Source organism: Schistocerca americana, chromosome 5 (genome assembly GCF_021461395.2).
Source record: "Schistocerca americana isolate TAMUIC-IGC-003095 chromosome 5, iqSchAmer2.1, whole genome shotgun sequence".
Taxonomy (NCBI): Eukaryota; Metazoa; Arthropoda; class Insecta; order Orthoptera; family Acrididae; genus Schistocerca; species Schistocerca americana.
The window spans coordinates 612,690,906-612,703,159 of NC_060123.1; the positions used below are offsets into that span (position 1 = coordinate 612,690,906).

At 41.6% G+C, this 12,254-nt stretch overlaps 1 protein-coding gene across 1 annotated transcript in view; it reads left to right on the forward strand.

The window, feature by feature from the left end:
* Positions 1 to 12,254, forward strand: part of LOC124616585 (venom dipeptidyl peptidase 4-like) — a 256,248-nt gene that overhangs the window by 43,170 nt on the left and 200,824 nt on the right. The window contains exon 4 of the mRNA XM_047144906.1: positions 6,904 to 6,984. Within this exon, the coding sequence (XP_047000862.1) occupies positions 6,904 to 6,984 (81 nt within the window). The remainder of the gene's footprint in view (positions 1 to 6,903; positions 6,985 to 12,254) is intronic.

A 12,254-nucleotide genomic window follows, 5' to 3' on the forward strand; every position in this document is an offset into this window, starting at 1 on the left:
ACTCTGAACCGACAAGTTTCAATTTGGTACCCCTTCTCCATTATTCCATACAGATGTGGTGAAGTGTTGGCAGAAGAGCCAACACTGTGTTGCTAGAGGAGGCCGAAATGCACGCGTTTAATTGCACGCTGACTGGCGTGAGGTCTGGAACAGTTAAGGGAATTAATAGTAGCAAATAAAGTACGTAATTGATATAATACTTAACTTTAATCCACAATTGGTGTACATCGCTCTTGACGGTACATGTTATAATCTCAATATCAAATGCTATGGCGCCTTGCTAGGTCGTAGCAAATGATGTAGCTGAAGGCTATGCTAACTATCGTCTCGGCAAATGAGAGCGTAGTTGTCAGTGATCCATCTCTGGCTAAGTCGGCTGTACAACTGGGGCGAGTGCTAGTACGTCTCTCTAGACCTGCCGTGTGGCGGCGCTCGGTCTGCAATCACTGACAGTGGCGACACGCGGGTCCGACATGTACTAATGGACCGCGGCCGATTTAAAGGCTACCACTTAGTAAGTGTGGTGTCTGGCGGTGACACCACATGTGGATTCTCATAATTGGTAGACTTGTGGAGTGCTAAATAAACCCAGTAGCCCAACCATGTACTTAGCTGTCGAAGCGATGTTAGAGTTCACCAACATGTATCATTTTACCACCAACGTACCTATGTGTGTTAATGTCAGGACAGCATCTGAAACTGAGTTCGAAGTTATAGTTCAAGTTGAAAATGTGCAGTGAAGTATGAAAGTGGGGCTACTTCAAATAGTGGGAGCAACTGTCCAACAATCTGATATTGCAGTGTCCCCAAGCGGTATGTGTATGTGAAATTAATTTTTCTTTGTAATTAGGTGGAATACATACAGACCATTGGTTGGATTGTGGATGTCTCCTATGGAACAACACTTTGGTCCGATCTGTACAAAGTACGAGGGTCGTTCCGAAAGTAATTCCTCCTATTTTTATTCATGGAAATTACAGGAGGTACATAATTCACAACAACACAGCTAAATAGAGAAATATTTCAACTACAGAATATCATTTTTCCACATAGTCACCACCATCCGTTATGCACTTTTGCCAACGATGAACCAGAGCCTGCATACCACGCTCGTAAAAATCGGAACAAGCTGAAGCTAACCATTTCCTTACACCTTTGACAACAGCATCCCGGTCTTGAAAATGTTCGCCACGTAGTCCATGTTTCAGAGGCTCAAAGAGATGAAATCAGAAGGCGCTAAACCGGGGTTGTACGGTGGATGTGGTAAGGCAGTCCATCCGAATTCTGCAATGACTTGCATGGTCGCAAAACTGGTGTGGAGTCTGGCGTTATCATGTAGCAGGCGAAAGTTGGTCTCTTTCTCTGGCCTTACCCTAGAAATTCGGGCTTCCAGCTTAGTCAGTGTCGTCTTGTAGCGTGCTGAATTGACAATTTCACCAGGCTTCAGGACATCCAAACGAACCACGCCGTGGCTATGCCAGACGACTCTGCACATCACTTTGCCTGCGGATGGCTGTCTCTTGAATTTCTTCTTTGACGGAGAATTCGCGTATTGCCATTCCATGTCCTTTCTTATGGATTCCGGCTCGTAGTGGTGACACCAAATCTCATGTCCGGTGACGATGCTATTCAGAGAATTGTCACCTTCAGCTTCATATTTATCCAGTAGGAGCCGAAAAATTTCCATTCGATGAGTCTTTTGTTCTTCTGTAAGCATCCACGGGACCCATCTCGTACTCACTTTGCGAAGCCAAGATGTTCCAACATTACACTGCAGATATGAATTAAAAAACGCTTTCGTGTTTTATTAAGTACCGTACACGATGCATTTCGGATCCTGTGGGTCCATCATCAGGTGTAATTTGTGTTAATACATGCTTCATTCCTTCTCTTGAACGAGGTGAAATGCATATTCCTGTCACGAAAATGTTTAATATTAGGTTATGAATTCCGTAAGTCAAACGCGGAAAATATGTGCGAAATAGTGGAAAATATGAACAGTGTAAATTTACCACATAATCCAAGATAACCGTTTTTAACGTTTTTGCACCAGCAAACATTCTTTTCTGCATGGTGTTGTCAAAGATGCATTTATTCGTAGTGCTAAATATATCACTATTAAACAATTGACATATGCAGAAAACGCTTACGGCCCAAGATGCGAAGTACAGTCGACACACTGCCAACTAACGAGTAACTTATTACTAGGATAAAAAAAAACGTGAAATCTATAGTTTGTAGATGTTCCCACAGCGTTATGGGAACATATCAGAGTTGGAAGGTACAAACAAAAGTAGCGAAGCTCATCTGGTAAACATCAAGAGCAAAATATTAGAGCAGCCGCAGAAATCAGTTCTGTACACATGTCGACTTCTGTTGCAGATCTCTATACGGTAGAGTGGAAGTCAAATGAATATGCAGAACTGAGTTTCCATCAAATGATCGCCACAGGAAAGCCCTCTGATGTGCTGTAGCAGAACACGGACTTGTTTCTGAACTTCGAGTTTCCAGTGTGAACCACTTGTTGAACCTCATGTAGGTACGAAGCGAATAGTACTACACTTTTCATGATCGTCCTACCCAAAATGCATGCATGTATATCATCGGGATTTTTTAGTAGGCTGGTTCATAAGACACGCAAATATCATCGTATGAAGCCAAACAACGCATAGGTATGCCTGCAATGTGACCTTACACATACGAAAACCTATCGCAAAAATATGGAAAAAGACATAAAGTTGGCAAAAATGGAGGGAACCCTGGTATAATTACGACATATTTGATGGGAAATGCTTAAGTTCTAGGGAAATACGACAAAATATGTAAAATCGTGAGAACCTATCAAAATTACGTAAGTTGATTGAGAATGCATAAAATTAGAAAAAAAATACCACTAAATGCGGGGAATTGACGTGGGTTGGGCTCTCCCGGACACTCAAGTCCGCTTAAACCTTAAAAATTATACTGTCTGCATTCAGTTTTAATTTCCCCTCCCCCAGTAAACTACGTCGGTTCGGTTTTCGTAACACGTACTTCAATCAAGGCGATATAAGTATTACACAGAAGCGCTATATTAAAGCAGGTGAAACATATGTATCCCAATCCAGGACAGTGCTCTCACAGACGCAGTCAAACATAGATATTACCGAATTAGGGTTGCTTCTCTCAAGCAATGTTATTCCATAACTATTAAGGGGATGAATCAGTGTGTTTAACAGACTTAAGCTACTTCTCCGCGTGTTCTGTAGGAGAGTGGACTCATGCCACTTATGTCTGCCTTAATAGTGTGAGGGCGTGGTGTTAAGACGAAATTGCTGCACATGAGCAAAACTACCTAACATCAGTCCATGATTTCTGCATGCAAGAGGAAGGCTACCAGGTCCGTGGTGATGCTACTGTAAACAGCAATAAGACTGTTACATTTCCCTCGGCTACTGATGGTGGTGTTTACTCCCTTGTAAGAAGTCGCTGTTTCTTCGTGTGCATTTTCATGCAGCAGGATGTGGGTGGTAACTCAGTGTATCAACTAACGGAAATATTCATGTTTTTTTTTTCCTCGCTCTGTTTCCTAGCGAGACATGGCTGCATCCATCAAAACCGCCACTACTACTAATCAGCACTACTGACATGGGAAATGTGATTGAGGATACGTACGTGTCTGAGTTCAAAAGAGGTTCAAAAAATGGTTCAAATGGCTCTAGGCACTATGGGACTTTACAGCTGAGGTCATCAGTCCCCTAAACTTAGAACTACTTAAACCTAACTAACCTAAGGACATCACACACACCCATGCCCGAGGCAGGGTTCGAACCTGCGACCGTAGCAGCAGCGCGGCTCCGGACTGGAGCGCCTAGAACCGCACGGCCACCGCGGCCGGCATCAAAGGAGGTGTAAAGTCCGTCAACTTCCTAAGAACAGCAGTCTCTCGCATTGGTTTATAAGGCGTTCAAGCGGCAGATATACATCTTCATAGTGAGGAACTGCTCCGTCACTTCTTAGGACACCAGAATGGTATAGAAGGAAGTAATTTTATCATCTTAAAGTTTGTCACTGTAGTGATTGGGTTAGAAAACTTGCAGGGTGATTGTCTGTCAGATGATGTACATATATGTCCTGCATTAGCATATTGAGAGCATTGCATTCTGCACGACTAACACTTCAGATACCATTCTTCCAATCCTCATTTACGGGGCTGTAGACACAATCCTCAGCTGTAATGCACTTATTAAACTCCTCCCTGTCGAACACCAATACCTTGTCAGTTGACCACGTTCCCTGGGAAAAATAAAGATATTATATTCCACTCCAGCCTTTTTCCTACCAGTTCACAAGTGGGGCAGAGAGAATACTTTCGAATTGTAGGTAAAGGGATCATCCTCTGTAGAGTTACTACTTATTTTGAGTACGTCTGCCACTACTTTCGAATGGCAGTGTGATGTTTTTCCCCAGCAGGATAACAGGAGGTGTATAACATTATCAGTTTTTGAGCTCTGTTGCGATTTTAGGCGCTCCTTGTGTAGTGCTATGCATATACAAGTGTAATTAGGCCCAATCTTTATATGATTAATTGATTAATTAGGACCTATCTTCTGTTTCAGTTTCGCAGCCAAAATAAATAAAGTACACTAACCTAACCTTCCTCTCCTGCGGCTGGACGGAGATTGAGCGTTTCCATGTGTAGGGGGATGCAATTGGGCCTTCTGGTCAGAAGGACAGGAGTTCGAGTCCCACCAGTTCCCTAGTGGCAGGGTGGGATGGGACGTCAGCAAAGCCTTGGGACAAAGAAATTCCCACCATATGTGAATTTCCCGCCAGAATTCGAAATTCCCGCCTCAGTTCTAAATTCCCGCCAATAGGGCAGGTTGGGGAGGGTACAGGGTCCCATGTGCCGGCTGTGCAAAACCCATGACGTCATCTGTGGGTGGGAGGTAATTAACTGATAAATTAATTAATTTGATATCAGAATTGTGGCAGTAACCCTATTATCCCACAACTATAGTTAAAGTTAATTGTATTTGCTTCTGCTTGATGGTATTGTACGGGACTCAGTTGTACAGTGTGTACGGAAGCCATTCTGCGTCCCATGTTGCACTCTAAATGAAAGCTTTCTGCTCATTTAAAGTATTTCCTGGCTGTTGTAAATGGTAGGTAAAATTCTCAGTTTCATCCAACATTGTTAAGAGATGTCCCTTAGGTGCATCGAGCAGCAGCTCGCAATGCGTCTCTGTTGTTCCAACAAAATGCTTCGTTAAGAGATTGCACCAAATGCTGTTTAATTATTGTGAGAGGTTGCGTACGTGAAACAAGCAGGAGGTTTGAAATATGTTTCAAAGGACACGATTCAAGTTATAATAGTAAAACAACGTTTGGTTAACATCTTCTAACATCGAAGCACTCTGTTAAACTGCTGCCTAGCAATGTCGAATGAAAGTGAGATTTTTACATGCCTGGAAAGGTATTAAGTCAGCAGAACGGATTTATTAACAGTGGATTTTTTTAGAAACTTTGAAGGCCTCTTTTAACCGTCCACCTGGACACAATGTATGTACGAGCAAGACCCTCGCCCGACGAGAAGAGACAACGGCTGCGCGTCGACTCACACACCACCCTAGCCGCAAGCCAGCGTGCGGACTGGCTTCCGAACACACTGTGGAACTGCGCACTGAACAACGTCGCCAGGCAGAAGCAAACGCAATTAACTGTAACCATCACAACCTGTTCCCTGTAAATTAAGTTGCTCGCATATTTTGTCTTTTATAGTTCTGTAATTGTATACCTTTTATAGTTTTTCACTTCCAGTATTTTCCATTTGCAATATTTTGAGCCACTTAATTCATTTTTAATTAGTTTACATATTTCAAATCATGTGATTTTACTACTCTATAGCTTTTGCAGTTTAAACAATCGTTTTTCGACGCTCTTAATATTTTAACTATAGCTTTCGTATGATCTTACTTTTTATAGTGTTAAAGTAAGGTCGTGTCTTGTTAGACAAGAAACAGCAATGTCTTACCGATTATAAATTCATTGTCGTTATCACATTTCTCCCACTTAGTACTACACTTTTAATATTTTAACCATAATACCTAATCATTTATTTTTCTTAATTTTACAGAAGTTACTATCTTAGCTTACAGAATGTAATTACGTTAAGTTCAAGGGTCCTTTCCACTCCCCTTCTCTGCCATCTTTCCTCCTCCCACTTCCATTGATTCCAATTTTCTCCCCTTCCCCTTTCCTCCCTTTTCCTTCCTTTCCTCTCTCTCAATAAGTTACCTATTTAAAACGTGGACTACAGTTGTGTACCACAAGATATTGTTGTATGGTTTGGATACTAACACAAGGGGTAGCTGACGCAACTAAATTGGTAAACCAACATTAGTGTACAATATGTTTGTACTTTTTGTAAAACAATAGACAGCACATACTTAATTTTAATTTGTTTTGAATTCTGAAGCTGTTACTGGGACATTGAAACTTGTCGTACTATAAAAGAAAGTGCAGCTCTAACTCAAAAATAAACGACATATTAAAATTATTTTAAGACACCTACCCCTTATCGCCTACTCGTGGTTTCATCTTCTTTCAACTACTTTCCATGGATGCTGATGGCAGCAGAACGCCAACAGCTGACCTGCTCTAAGATGCACGCTCCTCTCTGATCGACCATAACAACCTGTCATCTGTCAGCGCGCCTAAGTCATTAGATTTCCCAATTTGTGGCCCGCATTGTGGCTAAAATGATTCCCCACTCGCCTCTGCTCTACTTATGTACCATACTTTCCTTATCGTACCATGTATCAGCGGTGCCACCACGTAGCATTCAATCTTCCGGTGGGTGGTGGTGGTAATGTTTTGGCTTATCAGTGGATACATTTTCTAAACTAATTGTCTATTTTGCAGGTATTCGCAGAATACAAGCCACTGAAGCCAAAACTGTCGAGCGATGTGAAGTACGTGCTTTTTGGCTACGATGCACAGTGGGTAAGTCTGCCTTTCACAAAACTCATAGACCCTAAAGACCTCACAAAAAATTTCGTTACTCGAACTACTGCAATACAGCGAGCGCCAATACTGCCAACTAAATAAAAAATTCTAACTACTGATAGGCATATAGTTAGCAAATTAAAGATTTTGATAGAGAAGAAACAATGTATTTACCTTAATAGTGTTCAAAAGTTATATATATATATATATATATATATATATATATATATATATATATATATATACTCCTGGAAATGGAAAAAAGAACACATTGACACCGGTGTGTCAGACCCACCATACTTGCTCCGGACACTGCGAGAGGGCTGTACAAGCAATGATCACACGCACGGCACAGCGGACACACCAGGAACCGCGGTGTTGGCCGTCGAATGGCGCTAGCTGCGCAGCATTTGTGCACCGCCGCCGTCAGTGTCAGCCAGTTTGCCGTGGCATACGGAGCTCCATCGCAGTCTTTAACACTGGCAGCATGCCGTGACAGCGTGGACGTGAACCGTATGTGCAGTTGACGGACTTTGAGCGAGGGCGTCTAGTGGGCATGCGGGAGGCCGGGTGGACGTACCGCCGAATTGCTCAACACGTGGGGCGTGAGGTCTCCACAGTACATCGATGTTGTCGCCAGTGGTCGGCGGAAGGTGCACGTGCCCGTCGACCTGGGACCGGACCGCAGCGACGCACGGATTCACGCCAAGACCGTAGGATCCTACGCAGTGCCGTAGGGGACCGCACCGCCACTTCCCAGCAAATTAGGGACACTGTTGCTCCTGGGGTATCGGCGAGGACCATTCGCAACCGTCTCCATGAAGCTGGGCTACGGTCCCGCACACCGTTAGGCCGTCTTCCGCTCACGCCCCAACATCGTGCAGCCCGCCTCCAGTGGTGTCGCGACAGGCGTGAATGGAGGGACGAATGGAGACGTCTCGTCTTCAGCGATGAGAGTCGCTTCTGCCTTGGTGCCAATGATGGTCGTATGCGTGTTTGGCGCCGTGCAGGTGAGCGCCACAATCAGGACTGCATACGACCGAGGCACACAGGGCCAACACCCGGCATCATGGTGTGGGGAGCGATCTCCTACACTGGCCGTACACCACTGGTGATCGTCGAGGGCACACTGAATAGTGCACGGTACATCCAAACCGTCATCGAACCCATCGTTCTACCATTCCTAGACCGGCAAGGGAACTTGCTGTTCCAACAGGACAATGCACGTCCGCATGTATCCCGTGCCACCCAACGTGCTCTAGAAGGTGTAAGTCAACTACCCTGGCCAGCAAGATCTCCGGATCTGTCCCCCATTGAGCATGTTTGGGACTGGATGAAGCGTCGTCTCACGCGGTCTGCACGTCCAGCACGAACGCTGGTCCAACTGAGGCGCCAGGTGGAAATGGCATGGCAAGCCGTTCCACAGGACTACATCCAGCATCTCTACGATCGTCTCCATGGGAGAATAGCAGCCTGCATTGCTGCGAAAAGTGGATATACACTGTACTAGTGTCGACATTGTGCATGCTCTGTTGCCTGTGTCTGTGTGCCTGTGGTTCTGTCAGTGTGATAATGTGATGTATCTGACCCCAGGAATGTGTCAATAAAGTTTCCCCTTCCTGGGACAATGAATTCACGGTGTTCTTATTTCAATTTCCAGGAGTGTATATTGTGAATAGCAACGGTCCTACGACACTCCCCTGCGGCACACCTGAAATCACTCTTACTTCAGAAGACTTCTCTCCACTGAGAATGAAGTGCTGCGTTCTGTTATCTAGGAACTCTTCAATCCAATCACACAATTGATCTGATAGTCCATATGCTCTTACTTTGTTCATTAAACGACTGTGGGGAACTGTATCAAATGCCTTGTGGAAGTCAAGAAACACGGCATCTACCTGGGAACCCGTGTCTATGGCCCTCTGAGTCTCGTGGATGAATAGCGCAAGCTGGGGGTCACACGATCGTCGTTTTCGAAACCCATGCTGATTCCTACAGAGTAGATTTCTAGTCTCCAGAAAAGTCATTATACTCAACATAATAAACGAGATCGAGTACTCTGTGGATTCACATGTGCTCAAATATGTGAACTGTGTACACAGAGTAGTTTTGAATGTCAGTGCACATCCCCAGTCAGCGACACCGACACGACAGCTACTCCAGCACCACTAACAAACAAAATGTTCCCTAACATTACAGGTTGACTTCATATACCACAGCTTTCTCACCGAAATATATTTGTTTTAATGTTCTGTACATCCAGTATTAATTTGAACGAATAGTTTTGGAACACTCTGTATATGAAAAGAGCTTTGAATCTAATATTCGGTATATTCCATAATAAATTTGTGTCAGCTTTGGAAAACAACGTTTACTGTAAAGACCACTAAAAAAGTAGGCCACAAATAACTTATCAAGTAAGAGGAAATGAGGAATTTATATAAACAAGTCAATTTCCGATGTTATTTGCATTCTGCAAAAGATGTAGTATTTTAAAGAAACTCATTAAAATCTCTAGAAATACGCACATATTGACAGAAATTAATAATGAAGATAATAAGGTGAAAACTATGTGGAATATCGTGAAACAGCCTGCTCACAGCCAGTCTCTGCACAAGATGATTTCTCAGTTAGACTGAATGCCAGTGCTGTGATAGATAACTCACAAGTTGTAGGTATTATTGACAATCGCTTTCTAAATGCAGCAGCAAAAATAGAATTAAATGGTTCGGCAGGAGAAGTAAGAGAATATGTTAAAAACGCCATTCCACAAAACGTTAAGCAGCTAGAAGAAGCACAAACATTCTTTACTGAAATTTAGGGGTAAAATTAATAAAATTATAGAAAAACGAAATATCCTACTGTGTTAATGGATTTTTCAGACAGAATTGTGAAAAGTTAATCTAATGTGATAAGTAATGTCCTTAGTGATATATGCAATGCATCATGCATACAGCGAGTTTTTCCTGACTGGTTGAAAAATGCCATAGGTAAGCTTATTGATACAAAGGGTATCAAGAAAGAGTTCAACAATTATCGTCTAATTTCCTTATTGTCGTCGTTTTATAAATATTCAAGAAAGGAACATATTCGAGAGTAGTCTCATATTTAAGCAGAAGCTATCTGCTGAACACATTACAACTTGAATTCCAGAACGTTTGTTCAAATGAGAATGTTATTCATACTTTCACTCACTAGATATTTACAGTCCTTAAAGAATAAGATACCGCTAGTGTTATGTTATCTTTCCAAGGTGTCTGACTGTGTAGATCACGTTATTTTCTAAAAAGAACTTATGTTTTATGGAGTCGATATCTTTACAAACAACTGTTTTGAATCATATTTAACAAATACGACAGCTATAGTGAATAATTCAGGTAATGTTAGAAAGAGACAAAAATTCATGGAGTTCCATAGGGTTCAATTTTGGGTCCACTCCTATTTTTTGTATATGTGAATGACTTTCTACTTAAGATTGTTCAAGGAGAACTGGTACATTTTCAGATGGTACTAGCACTGTAATAAATCCCATGAGAGAGAAAGCAACAGAAGATTTTATTAATGATGTTTTTCAAAGAATTATTAAGAGCTTCTCTGAAAACGGACTCTCCATAAATTTTGAGAAAACGTGCTATATTCAGTTCTGCACAACAAGAGAAGTCATACCAACAGTTGATGTAGCACATGATAAGTAGAAAGTAAAGTGGGTGGAATGCTGCCAATTTTTGGACATATATATTGATCTAAATGTGAACTGGAAGAAGCATAATACTGAGCTGCTCAAACAATTAAATTCATGAAGTTTCTTTCGTAGTATAACTGCTAGTCTTGAAACAAACAAATCAACCTCCTAACATACTTTGCAAAGGGTTAATTTTCTAGGGTAACTCATCACTTACAAAGAAATTATTGAGTGTGCAAATGTGAACAGTAAGAATAATGAGGTTTTCACCACAGTCATATTGTAAATATATCTTCAGCAAATCAAGCATTTTAACTGCAGCTTCACAATATACGTATTTACTAATGAAATTCGTCATATATAGTCCATCACAATTCGAGAGGAATATTGATGTCCATCGCAAAACCGTAAAAGAAAAAAAGGCCTTTAGCACCTACTAGTAAGGCTGTCAGTTATTCAGAAAGATGTTCAGTATGATTCAACAAAAATTTTATCATTTACTCAATAACATAAACTGTCCGACTGGCTCCAAAACGAGTTTTGAATCTAACATAAATTAATTTGCTCTGGCAACTCTTTCTATTCCATAGATGACTTCTTATTTAAAAACTGATAACCTATTGTATTTGTTTAAGAAGGATTGAAATAATAATTTGTTCAGTAATATTACCACTAATAATATATATGTATCTTACAAACTGATTCGTTAGATATGATTTTGATAAAAATAATCGTTCCATTGATCTGTGGAACGCATAACTAAATAGTACCTGACCTGTGTTGCAGTGTTACAGAGACGCAACAGCAGCTGAAGGGGTGATTTACATACTCTAACGGAGGTCCCTTATCGAAACAACAATGGTGGTCGTATCTTGTGACGTCATTGTTCTAATCGGTGACGTCACTGAAGGAATAACTGCTATATCAATTACTCTAGTACGCATAAATTACAGAATTTTTCAAACACTTCGACAAATATTCAAAATGAATGAAGCCTGAGGTTCGAGTCCTTGTCTGGCAAACAGTTTTAATCTGGTAGGAAGTTTCACTTCGAGACACAATACCAGAAAAAACAGACTTATCCAGCAGTAAGTTGGATTTCTAAATCATGGGATTTTATCTAAAAATTCGGAGGAATAGCAAATTAATTTCAGTAACAGTGTTGGCTTATTAGAATATGAAGGTTATACTGACTTGCACTAAAGGGACGCTTGTTTAAGAGAGGTATGATAGGAAACAGGAACAAAGAGAGTAAAAGGAAATAAATTCTCAAGTGGACAGAGGCAGCCATTATCAAGAAATCGAGAATTTCAATGAAACGGTAGTAGGAACAAGAAATAGTATAACGAATGCAACAAAGATATGTAAATGTCTTTGAGGGGATGTGAGAAAATTTGGTAAGAGAAGCAGCATAAGTACGAGGAAGACGAAAGAGAAGCTTATGTTATACAGGGTGATTCAAAAAAACATTTACAAATTGACATGGTACACCGGGCGTACGACAAGGATCACTAGTCGCGTAGGAACCGGGGTCGCAAACGTCACGAGAAGGCGTTGCTCTACAAACAAGGGTGGAGCGCACAGA